Raw genomic sequence first — 14601 nt, forward strand, 5'->3', positions numbered from 1 at the left:
TACACGGTGGTACCACGCTTCGATTCATTCTCAACACACACCTGAAACTTCACCCGCTCTCCTATGCGCAGGCGAGTGGGATGGGTCAGCATTCGGCGTCTCAAGGGCAACGGCGATTGCAGCCCGTGCCAACGCTGAGTCGCAGTGGGTTGCAGCTTCCATCAGGGCAGATGGAGATGGCAATGTTCCCCCCGACGGCGCAAGTTTCGGGCCAAGGAGTCGCCATCGCTCGGGGCGGCGGCAGAGTGGGAGGGGGAGGGGGGAGTGAGACGGCGTCGTTTTGAGCACGGACACAGCTGCACGTAAGAGAAGAATTCAGGATTCGGGTGCGGACTGGCGCGAGTTGGCACTAACACAGGCAAGTAAGAAAGAACGGAAAGTTATTTATCATTCACACAACAAAGTGTCAAGCAAAAAAACTCGATTTGACAGTTGCACGGCTCATCAACATTTAGATCAATCTATCTATCTCCTTCCTTCCTTCCTTTCAGTCCATGCCAATGTGCCAACGCGGACGGCCATTGGCATTGCGGGCATGGATCGCATCGTACACCACCTTTTTATGGTCCTCCTTCAGCAGTTCGCGCAGCGCCCGCAGCGCCGTCCGCAGCCCCTTGCATGTGCTGCTGAGCATGGCGACGACGGCGGGCTCGAGAGGGTCAGGATACCCATCACTGAGCGGACGATGCTACGGGTAGCCCCAGGGTGCCGCCCACCCCAATACCCTCGGGCACTTGCCTGCGCCCTGGCCGCGCACGCCGCGCACGCCCCGCGCACGCCGCGCACGCCCCGCGCACGCCGCGCACGCCCCGCGCACGCCGCGCACGCCCCGCGCACGCCGCGCACGCCCCGCGCACGCCGCGCACGCCCCGCGCACGCCGCGCACGCCCCGCGCACGCTCCGCGCGCACGCCGCACTACGCGGCACTGCGTGGCACTGTGTGGCGCTTCGCCGATCTGAGCAGGGAACCTGGGCGTTTTGAAATTCCGTGCAAGGGGGATGCCGAGGTATGCCGCGGGCCGGGATGGAGTGAGATCTTGTGCGGGGCAGGGCGTGGGCTAGCGCACGAGGGCGCAGGCAAGTGCCCGAGGGTATATGGGGGTGGGCACCACCCTGGGGCTACCCGTAGCATCGTCGGCTCAGTGATATGGGTATCCTCAGAGAGGGCGTCGGCGATCACGGCCAGCTCGTCGTGGCTCAGCTGTCAGCTCGAGCACGAGCAGGCAGCGCGAGGACTCGTCTCTGCTGCTAGCCAGGCGCGTCGCCTGGCATATGTCCGCCGGGTTCTAACTACTCTGGTCGGCGGAGGTGTGAATTCCACAATGCTGCCGGGCGCGAGTCTTACACACACGTATTTTACAGGTTCAAGACTGACGTAGAGACACGCGGGCGGACGCCACATATCGCACTCCACAGGTGACAAGTCTAATACAGAGGAGGGAACCGGGTCCGAGAGACTGCATATCGTGCGCTACCGGACCGCGCCCGCGCGGTCCGCATTTGTGAGCGAGGAGAGAGTGCCAGGGCCGCCCTGGTATGGCAGCGTGTAAAGGGGCCCTTTGATCCAGGGGTGGTCGTAGTCGGTGCCTGAACGGCAGACCCGCCGCGGGGCGGCCCCGAGGTCACCGAGGCCGCGGCGTGGGGGAGGGGGGGGGGGGGCTGGCGCACCGTCAGAGGCGTGCCCAAGCAGGTCCTGCAGTTCGGGCGGCATCTCCTTTTGGATCTCGTTCGGGATGCCTGTTCACGGGCGAAGCGCGGTGATGGGCTGCCCCCCCCCTCCCCCAAGCTGGACTGCGAGGCGGGCGGTGCGCCAAAATGGAAATTGATCAGGTTGTTGAGCCAGCCGAGGTAGTAGATGAAGATGAGCCTATGGGACGTGTCGTGGACACGTCGTGATGGCGCATTTTGAGCCAGCCCGAAGGCCTGCCTGAAGACGAACCCGTCGCGCGGCGGCGCGCTGCCGTCGTGCTGCCCCGCGCCGTGCAGCGTCGAGCCGAGGTAGAAGAGGGCACTCCCCTCCGGCATCGCGCCCGGCACGATCTGAGTCCCCTCGGGCAGGCCGCCCCCCATGCTGCCAATCCCGGCGCCGCCGCCACCGCCGCCTTCGCTCGGCCGCTTGCCATCCGTCGGCGAGGGTGGCCACTTGTGCGAGCCTAAAGGGCCGTGCCGTGGACACGTCGTGGACAAGCGTCTCATCTCAAGGAGGGGCGGCCCCCATGCGCGAGCCGGGGACGACGTTGGTGGCGCCGTTGGCGGCGGTGAACTCGTTGGCGGCCCACATGACTCCGACGAGGAACTCGGGCCGGAAGCCGTCCATGTAGGGCCAATCCGACGCGGCGAACTGGTAGTCGTCGCGGTGCAGCACCTGCCGGGAGGGTTCCGAGAAGGTTCGTGGAACGCGCAGCGCGGGAGGCGTCGCCAAGTCCCGATCTGTGGGCGGCCGTGGAGCGCGGACGCGCCTGTCTCGGCGCCTGGTACGTCTTGTCGGACTTGCCGGGTACCTTGACGATCCTGGTCGCGACGCCGAGCTTGAACCTTTTGGCGTACGGCGAGAGCACCTGCGTCAGCGACGGCACAAGGACAACCGACACCGTCAACGGAGGGTGAGCTGCCGCTGGGCGTGCGGCGACGGCGCCTTGTCGACGATCTGCATCGTCAGCTCGTGCGTCGCGAGCCGCTGCGCCACCTGAGAGGCCAACGCATCCGTGCCGCTACCTTCACCGTGGCCGACTGCACGCCTCGGCACGGTGCGGCGCTCGCCTTGCTCTTGCCCAGCACCACCGCCGCGTTCCGCTTGGTGTCCTCTCCCGACCACGAGCCGCGCGTGCCCGAGAAGATGTAGCCGGCGGAATCCATCTCCTCTCGCAACTTGGCGGTGGTTGCCTTGAGGACCAGACGCATGGGCTTCTCTACGGCGGCTCTGTCGTGAGTGCGGGGTAGGGGAGTGGTCTATTCAAGCTCGCCGCGTCCGCGAGACCCGTCACGACGCAGTAGCCCTCTCTGAGCATCGCCGCGACAATCGCATCCGCGCCCGCCGTCGCAGGGAGCGTCACCGGCTTTGGGTGCTCGGGCGGCGGCGGCGGCGGCTGCGCCGGACCAATCCACGAAGTCGTCCCTCTGGGCGTCACGTTCACCTAGAGCCGACATGGGGGTGCGAGATTTGGCCGAGGCGACGCGGCGCACGCGTGCCGCCGCGAAGCAGTGCCGTGGCCAGAGGCTCTCCTCCGCTGTCGAGATGCTGCTCGGCACGCTCCGCGAGTAGCGATGCGAGCCGGCCCGGCAGGCCGAGCGCGATCAGGTCCGAGACGGAGAGGGCTCGCAGCGCGGAGACCGAGTCGACCCAGTGGTCGTGCACGAGGGAGTGGGCGAAGGCCGCCGTGTCGCGCCCGAGCGAAGCGCCTGCCCGCACCACCAGCTCCGCCACGGCCTCCGGCCCTCCGCCCCCTCCTCCGCCCCCGTCCCCTCCTCCTCCTCCTCCCCGCGGCGCCGCGGCGACGGGGCCGGCGACGAGCACCTTGCCGACGCTGCCGCCGGCGTGGAGCGCGGTGTGCGCTGCGCCGTACTCCTCCCACCCAAAGACGGTCTCCTCGGTCGTGAGCTTGCCGGCGAGGACGAGGTCGGCGAGCCTGCTCCGGCAAGAGAGTGGCGGTAGGGGCAGAGGAGGCAGGGCGAGGGTGCGGGTGCGGGTGCGGCTCGCCGGCGGCGCGCGTCCGCAAAGTCGGGCACGTAGTTCGCGACGCCAAAGCCCGAGATGCGAAGGGCGCGGTCGGTGATGGCGTGCGCGTTGGCGAGGCCGCCGCGCGACGAGGAGGAGAACTCGGAGACGGCGCCGACGTTGAGGACGGTGCCGAACTTGCTCATGTGTAGCAGCGCCTCGTCGAGCGTGCGCCCGCCGACGCCTGGCCGCGGCGGCAGAGGCGGTGACCCGGGCGGCGGGCGGCGGGCGGCGGGCGGCGGGCGGCGGGCGGCGGGCGGCGGGCGGCGGGCGGCGGGCGGCGGGCGGCGGGCGGCGGCGGGGCGAGAGAGCGGGGGAGGGGCGTCGGTGGAGCCGCGCTCTGGCGCGGCGCGGGGGAAGGGGCGGCCGCCGTCGAAGAAGACGTCGACTCCCTCGGGGGCGAGGGCGGCGAGCGCGTCGCCGACGGCCTGGCGGCGGTAGTTGAAGGCCTCGATGCCGTACTTGGACCGCAGCAGTCGCACCTGCCGACAGGACGACCCGCCCCTCTCCCTCTCCTCCCTCTCCCTCGGTCGGCGCCCTGCAGCGCGGCCGCCGCGCCTTCTCGTCCGTCCCAGCCGAGCCGATGACGCGCGTCGCGTTGCGCAGCTGGAAGAGCTGCGCCGCCAGCAGCCCGACCCCGCCCGCCGCGGCCGACACATACACCACGCCCGGCCCCTCTGGCCGGGGCGGCAGCAGCTTCTCGATGGCGAGCAGCGCTAGGCAGCGGGGGGAGGGCGGAGAGGGGGCTGCGTCAGGTCGGAGGGCGGATCTCGGAGCCGCCTCACGGAGGCGCGTGTCTTCACCCGTGAGCCCCGTCGTGGTGCCGAGGACAGACAGCTCGAGCGACGGGTCGACGCTGCCGAGCGCCTTGCGCAGCCGCGCCGCCGCCGGGTCGAGGACCTGCACCGCCCGGATCGCTGACGCGCCCACTCCCAGCTCGCCCGCCGCCCAGTCGGGGTGGCGCGACGCGAGGCAGCGCAGCACGGCGCCAAACGTGAACATCGCGTCGCCGGGCCGCTTCTGCAGCTTGGAGAAGAAGCCCCAGCCCTGCGCCGAGCCGCCGCCGTCGGTCCAGATCCGCGTCGCCGCGTCCACCGACGCGTACTCCAGCGCGAAGAGCGCCTCGCCCTGCTTGAGCGCCGCGGCGTCGAGCGGCGGCGACGGAGCGAGCGCAAAGTCGGTCGGCGCAAAGGGGCGGCCGTCGGGCAGGACGGCGATCCGCCACTCGGTGGTCGCTGAGGAGCCGGAGGCGAGAAGGAGGAGGGCGAGCCGCGGCGGCGGGCGTCGCATTCTGCGGGTGGAGATGTGTGTCCGGTCGCCTGAAGCGAGTGCCTGTCAGAGCCCTGAGCGAGCGAGTCGGAGGGGGTACAGCTGACTTGGCCGGCGAAAAAAAGTAATAACACCGGACAAAACGGAACATCTCTACCCTTGGGTTGTCTGTTTTCTTTCTTTCTTTCTTTCTACTAGGAGATGGGTAAAAAGGAACAGGTCCCCGCCCTGCGGTCTTTGTGAAAAAAGTAATGTGAAACGTATCTCCCCGTATCTCCCCGTATCTCCCCGTATCTCCCCGCATCTCCCCGCATCTCCCCGTACATCGCGCCGCGGATACCGCGAAAAAATTCGGCCACACCAGGGAGGGTGGAAAGAAAGAAAGAAACAAGGCAGCAACCCACATCGACATCGAGGAGGGATCAATGTGTGTCAGGGAACTTTCTTTCTTTCTTTCGGTCACCAGGGCACACTACACCACCGCCTGCGAAGCCCCCGCGAGGACGATCCACGCGTCCTGATGCCAGCCGCCACCCACCCAAGAGAGAGAGAGAACAGACGCTCCTCGCCAGCAGGCGAAAGAAAGAAAGAAATAAGCGTACCGCCGAAACGACAACAACCTCTCTCTCCCGAAACGAGGATGGGGCGAGGACAGGGTCCCCACCTTCACTTCACGAGCAGGATTTTGATGAAGGACGATCAGGGACACAGGGGAACCGGAGTGGGAAGAGAATGCGGATTTTTCTTCACGGCCTGGTGAGCCGGTGTGTGTGCCAGTCCGCGCCAGTCCGCGCCCTTGCCAGTGTGCTGTGAGAGCACGATGGGTATTCTTCACGGCCTGCCGATGTTGGCCGCAGGCTCGTCTCTGTGCTCGCTCCGGGATGGACGACGACGACCTGGCGCTTGCTCTTCGCCTCCAGGAGGAAGAGCAGAGCCGCCACCCGCCGGCTCCCGCGGGGGAAGAGGACGAAGCGTATGCCCGGCAGCTTCAGCGGGAGGAGGAGGAGGCTAGAGCCGGCGGCGGCAGCGACGACGCGGCGCTAGCGGAGCGGCTTCAAACGGAGGAGGCGGAGACTTCGCTGGCGGAGCGGATACGGGCTGGTGACGAGGCGCTGGCAAGGCGGTTTGAGGGAGAGGAGCGGAGGCTGCAGCTGGTCGCTGCGCGGCTCGGTGGCGTTGGCGTTGGCGTGGCAATCGATTGCGATGCGGACGTCGCCCTGGCGTGGCAGCTGCACGAGGAAGAGGAGCGGGCGGCGGCCCTCCGCCGCGGCGGTGACGATGGAGAGGTGAGTGCCCGCCCCCAGACGCGACCCGCTCGAGACACCCGCCCCGCGCCCGCATTCGGACCAGCCTCACCTAACTACTGCCTGTTGCCGGCCCGTTGCCGGGTAGAGCGACGCGGCGCTGGCCCGCGAGCTTGGGGCGGTCGAGCTGGACCAGCAGCACGGCGGAGGGGTCTGGTACTCCAAGCATGGCGCCGCAACAGTGGCGGAGCGGGCGGCGCCGCAGAGGGCCCGGCGAGCGAGGCAGATTGTCTCGTGCTCCGGCGCGGCGGCGAGGGGGACGCACCTGCAGCTTGGGGGCGACGCGCCGCCGACGCCGCTGCGGCCGCAGCCGCCACCACAGCCGCCACCGCCGCCACTGATGCCGCCGCCGCCGCCGCCGCCGCCGCCCTGCGATCGCAGTTTTGCCCAGGCGGTTAGTGAGCGCAGCGCAGCGCAGAGGTCTGCGTCGGCGGGGGCAGCGCGGCCGCCGGCGCGGCACGCAGCGGCACCTCCCGCCTCCTCCGCCGCGTCTTCGGTCGCCTCCTCTCCCGCCGCCTCCCTCTCCTCCCGCGGCGTAGACGGCACCGTCGTCGGGCGGCACGCTCCGCCGGGCGAGGGGGGCGGCGGCGGCGGCGGAGCGGCGAGGAGGGGGGCGGGGAGCGGGCCTCGCCTGGCGCTGACCTCGCTGCCGGCGATGCAGGCGTCGCTCGCAGGCTCGGCCGCCGGCCGCAGCGGCGGCGCAGCGCCGCGCGTGCTGCTCGTGGTCGACGGCGCAAACGTGGCGAGGTGCGCTGCAGAGACAGCCTCGCCTGTGGATGCAACACTCTAGCACCAGTGCACACTCTAGCACCAGTGCACACTCTAGCACCAGTGCACACTCTAGCACCAGTGCACACTCTAGCACCAGTGCACACTCTAGCACCAGTGCACACTCTAGCACCAGTGCACACTCTAGCACCAGTGCACACTCTAGCACCAGTGCACACTCTAGCACCAGTGCACACTCTAGCACCAGTGCACACTCTAGCACCAGTGCACACTCCCATCCCGTCCGCTCGACCCGTCCGCCAGGTTCCGCCAGGACGGCTCCTTCCGCCCGTCGGCGCTGCGCGCGTGCGTCGAATTCTTCGCACGTGAGGGCGTCCCGGAGGCGAGGAGTGGCGCGGCGCTCTCCGCCGCGAGGCCGGCTGGCGCTGCTCTCACACCCCGCCCTGTGCCTGTCGTTGAGGCGCGCGTGGTGGTGACGCTCTCAGAGACGCACTGGCAGACCGTCGTCGCGGACGCATGGGGCAAGTCGCTCGACGCACGCGAGGGCGTCGCGTGGACGCCGACGGGGACGGACGACGACCTCTTCACCATCCAGCTGGCGGCGTCGTCGGGCGCGTGGGTTGTGACAAACGACCGGTTTGAAAACCACCCAGCTTGGGCGGCGCCGGTTCGAGGCCGGCTGGTGCGCCCCCCTCACTCTGCGCGGGCAAGTCGAGCACCCGAAATCTGCAGCGCCTGATGCGGCTCGGTGTGCGAGCAGGTGCGCTTCGCCTTCGCCGGCGCGAGCCTCTTTGTGCCGGCTGCAGACGACCTGGACCGCTTCCGGCAGGCGGCCAGCGTGGCTGCGCCGCGCCATCGGCACGCGCGTTGAATTGGTCCTGTGCTAGCACTACTTACTACAGACAAAAGGGAGTACGAAGAGTGCGCGGTCGGCGATAGAAGTCGTAGTAAATGTACTACCCCCCCTGCCCACCACGGGCCGCAGTCCGCAGACCCGAAGCACCCCGCCCGGCGTCGACTGCAGAGGGCCAACCGTCCAAATCGCCGCCGCGCGAGTACCACGAGCAAGAGCGCCGCAGCGCCGCCCATTACGGCACCAACAATGGCAGCCATATGGGAGGCGCGACGGCGAGCTTTCAGGCTGCCCGCGTCCACCGCCCCCGGGACGGCGCCAGTGAAATGCGCGGCAAGGAAGGCCTCAGCGGCCTCAGCGATCGACAGCGTCTCCACAGCAGTAGCCTCGAGCGCAGAAGGGGACACAGCAGGCGGCTGCGGCGACGGCGGCGACGGCGGCGGCGGCGATGGCAGCGGCGGCGGCGGCGATGGCGGCGGCGGCGACGGCGATGGCGGCGGCGGCGACGGCGATGGCGGCGGCGGCGAAGACGTAGGGACTGGTGGAGATGGCGACGGCGGTGGCGGTGGCGGCTGCGGAGAGAGATTTCCAGGCGGCGGGGCGACGCAGCGGTGTCTCAGGTCACCCATCAGGCAACGGTACTGGCCAGTCAAGCGATGCTCCTTGTAGAAGCAGAGCGCGCAACCCGAGCTGCAGCCGGCGGCGCCCACAGCCGGCGCAGTAGAGTCGACGTCTTCTTCCCATGACTGCCTGGGTGAGAAGGTGAGCGGATCATCATGGGTACGCGAGTAGAAAGTTCAAGGTTCATGCGCTTGCACCACTGACCCTGCTCGCCGAGCTGCCACCCGTGGTCGCCGATCACTTTTGTGGACTGGCGGCGGAGTTGCCCGCCAAAAGAAAGCCAGTTGACTTGGGCCCTGCGGGCGGCCTTCTCTCGAGGTCTCGAGATACACAAAGCGGCCAACGTGAATAGGTTGAAGGTTGGTTGGGTTGGGCCAGTGTCTGTGTCCTCTGTCCACAGTCACTCGCTGTCGACGCGTCCGCCTTCCTCGGCCGGGTCCCCAATGCAGCTCGGCCGCGCACCTATCGGTGCCTCATCATGGCCCGTGACGCATCTCCGCAACTCGGCACGGGCCGGGCCCGCTGCCACGTATCAACCCAGCACCATCTCACTCGAGCGACACGCAGAGGTGTTCCGCCGCGTCAAGGCATGGCCAGCCTACGCCCCGACCCCGCTGCTGTCTCTTCCAGCAATGGCGGCCCGCGTGGGAGTCGGCCGCGTGTACGTCAAGGACGAGGGCCAGCGTTTCGGCCTCGGCAGCTTCAAGCCGCTCGGTGGAGGCCTCGTCGTCGAGGACTGCGCAGGCTGTAGTGGAGAGACTGGCTCAACCCAGTCTCCTCCTGATCTCGATCGTCGCCGTGCCCATAGGACCTCGCCCTGGCCGCGGCGGCGAAGGGTGAGGCGAAGCCAGTCATTGCGACGGCGTCTGCAGGCAACCACGGGATCGGAGTTGCGTGGGGCGCGCAGCAGGCCGGGTGCCGCTCGCTGGTGTACCTCCACGGCGGAGTCAGCGCCGGGGCGGAGTCGACGATTCGACGGTACGGCGCCGAGACGGTGCGCGTGGAGGGCGACTACGCCGCCTCCGTCCGCGCCTGCGCTGCCGACGCGGCGGAGCACGGCTGGGAGGTTGTTCAGGACACGTCTTGGCCAGGTTACGAGGCGGTGCCAGCGCGCATATACCAAGGCTACACGGTGGTCGCCGAAGAGATGCTCGAGCAGCTGCGGTCCGAGCCTTCGCCGTCGATGCCGACGCACGTCTTGATCAACGCCGGTGTCGGCGGCTTCGCGGCGGGCATGTGCGCGCACCTGTGGGAGCGACTCGGCTCCGAGCGGCCTCGCTTCATCGCGGTGGAGCCGACCGAAGCCAACTGCCTGCAGTGCTCCGCGGAGGCGGGTGCACTGACCGCCTCCCCTCACAGCGACGCTGGCACGGTACAGACCGGGCTGGACTGCACCGAGGTGGCGGAAGTGGCGTGGAGAGTCCTCGCGACCGGCGTCGACGACTTTGTCGCGGTGCCGGATGCTGTCGTCGAGCCCGCGATGAGGCTCCTCGCCGACGACTCGCCGGCCGTGGTGGCGGGGCACTCGGCGGTTGCCGGGATCGGCGCCCTCCTCGCCGCCGCCGCGCAGCCGGGGCTGCAGCAAAGCCTTGGGCTCGGCCCGGACTCCGTGGTCGCTGCGGTGATCTGTGAGGGCGCCGTCGACAGCCAGGCCTTCGAGGCCGCCGTCGGGGCGTCGCCGGAGGAGGTGCAGGCCCGGAGGTAGCGTGAGCGACCGGGCTTGGCCATGCGAGATCTAGCCAGAGACGTACCGCGAAGACGTTCGTGGGAGAGGTGAATAGAAGTGTGAATAGGACCCGTATCTCAGGTATCCGGTATGCGGTAACTCTTGTCCTGCATCAATCGAGAGACAGCGTGTGCTTTTGAGGAGAAACACAGGAGACATAGAGATTCCGTACCGCAATAGATCCGTGCAGGATTGATTGCGCTTGTGGTTGTGCGTGTTTGCGCGCATATACATCGCTCATCGGTGTGTGATTCTATCGAAATCTCCCCCGGCGAGATAGATAGAGAAGACAGAAGTGAGTTCACACGGCCAGTCGGAAGACCAGCCGTGTACGAGAAGAGCCCGAGAAGGCAGAAGCGTCTCTAGACGTGAGACGCTAGGGTCGCCCCCCCCCTGCGGCCCCACCAGCCACCAGCACCACCTTGTGTGTGAGTGTGTGTGGAGAAGCGTTTACCTCTAACCTTGGAACATGGAAGCTCGAGATCGACACTCGCCACCTGTGTCGGTCTGGGGCGACCAGTCACACACAGTGATAAGAGATTTGCGAAAACGCATTCGTCTTGTTCATAGGATCGTCGGCCGTAAAGTCGTGCATCGAAACAAGTTGCGAGTAAAAGTAGTGTGGCAAACTGAAGTTTGCGCCAGCGACGCAGCGACACCACGCGACCCTGTGCCGCAGCTATGATCACCCACGTGTCCGCCCCCCGCAAGTGGTCAAAGCTCTTGTTCGTGGCCGTGGCGGCGGCGGTCGTGCTCATGGTGGCCCTGTCGGGCGCCCGCGCGCTCGGCCTGCAAGGTGAGGCTGGCGAGAAGCTCGACCCATCCAAGATTGGCCTCTCGCCTTCGAAAATGCAGGCGGATGAGGGCTGGAAAAAGTTCACCGAGTTCTGGGAAGCGATTCCGCCGATGGCACCCTGCGACATGCAGGCGGACGAAACATACGCGAAGATTTGCCCGTATCTGCCAGATTTTTGCTTCTGAGCACCCCGTGTATGCGCGCCTTGGCGCACCTACGACCGCACCGTCTGTTTGGCGCGTGAGATCTGGGTGATCTGCCGGTTTTGCTTGATCGATCGGAGCGTAATACAACTCCCCGTTCCCGCCGACGAGACATGCATGTGCGGGTCGTCGTGTGCGCCGCACGCTCTCGGTCGCTAAGACTCTCCGCCTTCCTCTCTCTCTGACTCTGTCCCTCCTATCCGGATACCCAAAGCGGCCAAAGTTTATCAGGATATGAAACTCTAGAACCTCGAGAACCTCGAGAACCCCTCTCACTGTACACTGACTCTAACCCTCTCCCCCCTCCCCCCCTCCCAGCTCCCTCTCCCTAATAGAGAGCTCTCTCTCTCGGGTGCGTCCTCATCAGCAGCAAACGCATCCTTGCTGGCGTTCCGAGTGCGTTCACACTGTAAGCAATCCCTAGACGGGCCACCATTGCCGACGTCTCCCAGTGAGTGAGACGATGATGGCGAGAGGACTATAGGGAGAGAGGGGCTGAGAGGGGGAGCGAGCCGATCCTGTACGACCGTGTTTGTTATCGATTGTTATGACCCCCCCCAATGGACACACCAGAGAGGGCGTACTCGAGTACCAACGCTCGTGCAAATTGGAGCACTTGGAGTGCAGTCATCAACCGCACATCCAGGGCCGGGGAGCTAAGAAGCGCACCCAGCGGGCCGGATGATTGGCATCGGGTTACGGGCTAGAGAGCCCTAGCCCCGGGGGTGCGCGTTCGCAGGGAAAGGGCCTTAAAGTAAACACGGTTCTCCGAGGGTTGGTCTGCGCTTTGGGCTTCCCCACATTCGCACGCTTGTTTCTCACATCAAGGTTGCGCGTCGCCCTGACACGACTTGCTGTGCAGCCATGGCCCAGATGCCAACCTGCAGAAGAGAAGTCGCCTGACACTGATGGGCACCGCCACCAAAGGCTGGGAGTGGTCGCGTCGCTGCTTCAGCGTGAGGAGATCAACAAGCCGGACAACGATGGCGCAACAGCGCTGATGTACGCCGCCATCTCCAGCCACCCCGCTATCGTGCTCCGCCTGCTACGGGTGGGAGCAGATACGACGGCGCGCGGACGACATGACCGCGCTGCAGCTGGCCAGGGAGATGGGCCACGCCGCGTGTGTGCGCGCCCTCAAGGAGCATGCGGCGACGGCGGAGGCGGCTGCGGCAGAGGCGGAGGTGAGAGCGGCGCAGGAGGCGGAGGCGGCGGCTGCGGAAGCACAACAAGTCGACCGGTGTGCCACCATGACAAGGCGCGCCTGGCAGCGCCGCACATACAAATCCACGCGGATTCGCCCCATCCTCGCGCTCGGCGGGATCCCGCCAATGACGACGCCGTAACCTCTATGACTACTGGCAACTAACGCGTGGTCGCACACGCTTCGTGGGGATGCTTTACACTTGTCGGAGGACGTTAACTCGCCGCGCGCGCCACCCCGTGCACAGCACGACACCAGTGCGGCCCTCACCCCGGCCCCCGCCTGCCGCCTCGGCCGCAGGCGCGCGGCTCGGTGCGCATCAGCTATTCCTCACGCCGTCGTGGTGGGCCTCGCCGCTCGAGCGCAAGGACGGCTAGCAGGTTCACTCCACTGCCCGGCCTCCTGCTGCCCAATGGTTGCCCGTCTGTGTGGTTCGCGCGCGGAGCCGGATAGGACCGCCACCGCCTCCCAAGTAACGTTGTTGGTCTCTCTATATAGCGGAAACTCCTGGTTCCTGCGTGTTTGCGAAATTCTCCTAACCTACAAGAAAAAGAATGTTAAAAGAAAACTCCTCTCGGCACGGAACAGGCAGAAAAAGAAAATCTAAGCACCCATTTGAGCCCCGAGCCGCCCTCGCCGTCGCGCGCTCAAGCACCCTTGCGGCCTTTGCGCACCTCGCCGGAGCGATCGCGGGCAGAGGCGTCGGCAGACTGGCTGAGGCATGAGCCTTCAGCATGCCAAGGAGAAGACGGTGCTCGAGGTGATCAAAAAGGTCGAGGAGAACGACCGGCGGACGCAATCGATAGACTTGTCCGGCTCATCCGTCTTCCGTGAGAAGTCTGTCAAGCTGAGCGCGTCGCTCGCCGATGCGCTGAGCCGCAACACACGGCTCACAGCGCTCGACCTCTCCAACTGCTCCATCGGCGACGTCTCTGCGAAGCAGCTGTCGGCGGCGCTCGCAGACAACGCCACACTGTCCGCTGCTAGATGGGGAGACGCCGCCACGCAGCCGGCACTCGCGATTCGCCGCCGCATCGCAGTTAGCTGCCTCACGCCTCCACCCACGGAGACGTCCAACAGCAACGCTCGGCGTCAGCCGGCTCTCTATCCGCCGCCACTAGTACTGGCGCTGCTGCTGCCGCCGGTGCTGCCGCTGCTGCCGCCACTGCTCGGGCTCTCAGCCGGCCCTGTCCTCCTCCGACGCCCCGCTGCAGGTTCGAGCTGAACCTGTCGTACAACAAGCTCGGGCGGCAAGGCCTCATGGACATCGCAAAGGCCGCACTCTCCCCTACTTCCCCTCTCTCCCCCTCCGCCGCCACTGCCGCACAGCGCCGCAACCGCTGCCTTCACCACCGCCTCCACCGTCATCGCCTCTCCGCCTCTGTGTCGGCGCCGCCTCTCTGCCGGCCCTCCGTCGCCGACGCCCGCGGCCCGCGCCCTCGCGACGCCAGGCCCTCTCCACCAACGTCGGCCTCAAGTCCGTCTCGCTGGCGTCGCACCGGGTCGACTCGTCTGTGGCGCACGCCTACGTGCAGATGTTCTACACGAACGTCACCCTCCTCACGCTGACGTGCGGGCTGCACCCGCCTCGCCCCTCCCACCCCTCTATCCCCTCCCTCCCTCCCCCTCCCCCTCCCTCCTCCTACCCTCCCCGGGCCTCCGCCCTTCTCCCGCCTCTCTCCCCCCCGCGGTGCCCCTCCCCCCTCTCCTCCCCCCTCGGCGAGCGGCTCCCACCAGTAAACCTGCCGCCCGCAGCTGGGACCTCCGCCCGCCCCGCCGCCCGCCCCGTCCGCGGCCCCTCTCCAGCCCCTCCCCTCCCAGCCTCTCCCCTCTCCAGCCCCTCCCCTCTCCAGCCTCCCTCGTGCGCGCCGCGGCAGGTGGGACGTTAACCTGCCCGCCTTCAACCTGAAGCTCACCGAGATGATCAACCGGAACAACGAGATCAACCGGCTGCTGCTCGAGGGGAAGGACTACCGCCCCAAGCTGCCGCTCGAGATGAAGGACGACCCGCCCGAGCTCGTCGAGCGCCTCGTGCCCGAGATGGGCGACGAGGAGTTTGGCATGGAGCTGGGCGGCGCAGGCACGACGCTGTGGTGCTCCGTCTCCGGCCGGTGGGAGCTCGGCACGCTCAAGGGGTCGCAGAAGAAGGGGATGGCGGCGGCCAAGCTGGTGGTGGAGGTG

The 14601-nt window shown here is 67.3% G+C and overlaps 4 protein-coding genes across 4 annotated transcripts; 3 read left to right on the top strand and 1 right to left on the bottom strand.

The window, feature by feature from the left end:
* Positions 1–1317: 1317 nt before the first annotated feature.
* EMIHUDRAFT_464986 (hypothetical protein) lies at positions 1318–5033 on the bottom strand. Its single transcript, XM_005764310.1, has 12 exons — positions 4519–5033; positions 4274–4431; positions 4086–4197; positions 3727–3899; positions 3146–3598; positions 2716–2883; positions 2502–2558; positions 2227–2365; positions 1940–2153; positions 1814–1867; positions 1669–1738; positions 1318–1587 (listed from the first exon to the last, which is right to left on the bottom strand). The coding sequence occupies exons 1-12, from the start codon at positions 5003–5005 to the stop codon at positions 1426–1428; spliced, it is 2247 nt and encodes a 748-aa protein (XP_005764367.1). The 5' UTR covers positions 5006–5033; the 3' UTR covers positions 1318–1425.
* Positions 5034–5865: 832 nt separating this feature from the next.
* On the top strand, positions 5866–7888 carry EMIHUDRAFT_214338 (hypothetical protein; the record flags this gene model as incomplete). Its single annotated transcript, XM_005764311.1, has 4 exons — positions 5866–6270; positions 6377–6522; positions 7321–7699; positions 7778–7888. 4 exons carry the CDS (start codon positions 5866–5868, stop codon positions 7886–7888), a joined length of 1041 nt encoding a protein of 346 aa, XP_005764368.1.
* A 1235-nt stretch (positions 7889–9123) lies between these two features.
* On the top strand, positions 9124–10196 carry EMIHUDRAFT_214339 (hypothetical protein; the record flags this gene model as incomplete). Its single annotated transcript, XM_005764312.1, has 2 exons — positions 9124–9219; positions 9300–10196. 2 exons carry the CDS (start codon positions 9124–9126, stop codon positions 10194–10196), a joined length of 993 nt encoding a protein of 330 aa, XP_005764369.1.
* A 2950-nt stretch (positions 10197–13146) lies between these two features.
* On the top strand, positions 13147–14601 carry EMIHUDRAFT_452359 (hypothetical protein; the record flags this gene model as incomplete). The annotated part of the gene is made up of 4 exons (XM_005764313.1): positions 13147–13395; positions 13635–13695; positions 13872–13990; positions 14298–14601. Coding segments are annotated over exons 2-4 (438 nt in total), but the record flags the coding sequence as incomplete, so codon positions are not given.

Source organism: Emiliania huxleyi, assembly GCF_000372725.1.
Source record: "Emiliania huxleyi CCMP1516 unplaced genomic scaffold EMIHUscaffold_60, whole genome shotgun sequence".
Taxonomy (NCBI): Eukaryota; Haptophyta; order Isochrysidales; family Noelaerhabdaceae; genus Emiliania; species Emiliania huxleyi.

Excerpts from the sequence above, each read along its gene's own strand:
- EMIHUDRAFT_464986 (XM_005764310.1), bottom strand. The coding sequence starts at position 5,005 with ATGCGACGCCCGCCGCCGCGGCTCGCCCTCCTCCTTCTCGCCTCCGGC. Across the intron at positions 4,198-4,273 it reads CGGCTGGGACGGACGAGAAG|GTGCGACTGCTGCGGTCCAA; the intron begins GCGCGGCGGCCG and ends TCCTGTCGGCAG. Across the intron at positions 3,599-3,726 it reads GCTTTGGCGTCGCGAACTAC|CTCACGACCGAGGAGACCGT; the intron begins GTGCCCGACTTT and ends CTCGCCGGCAAG.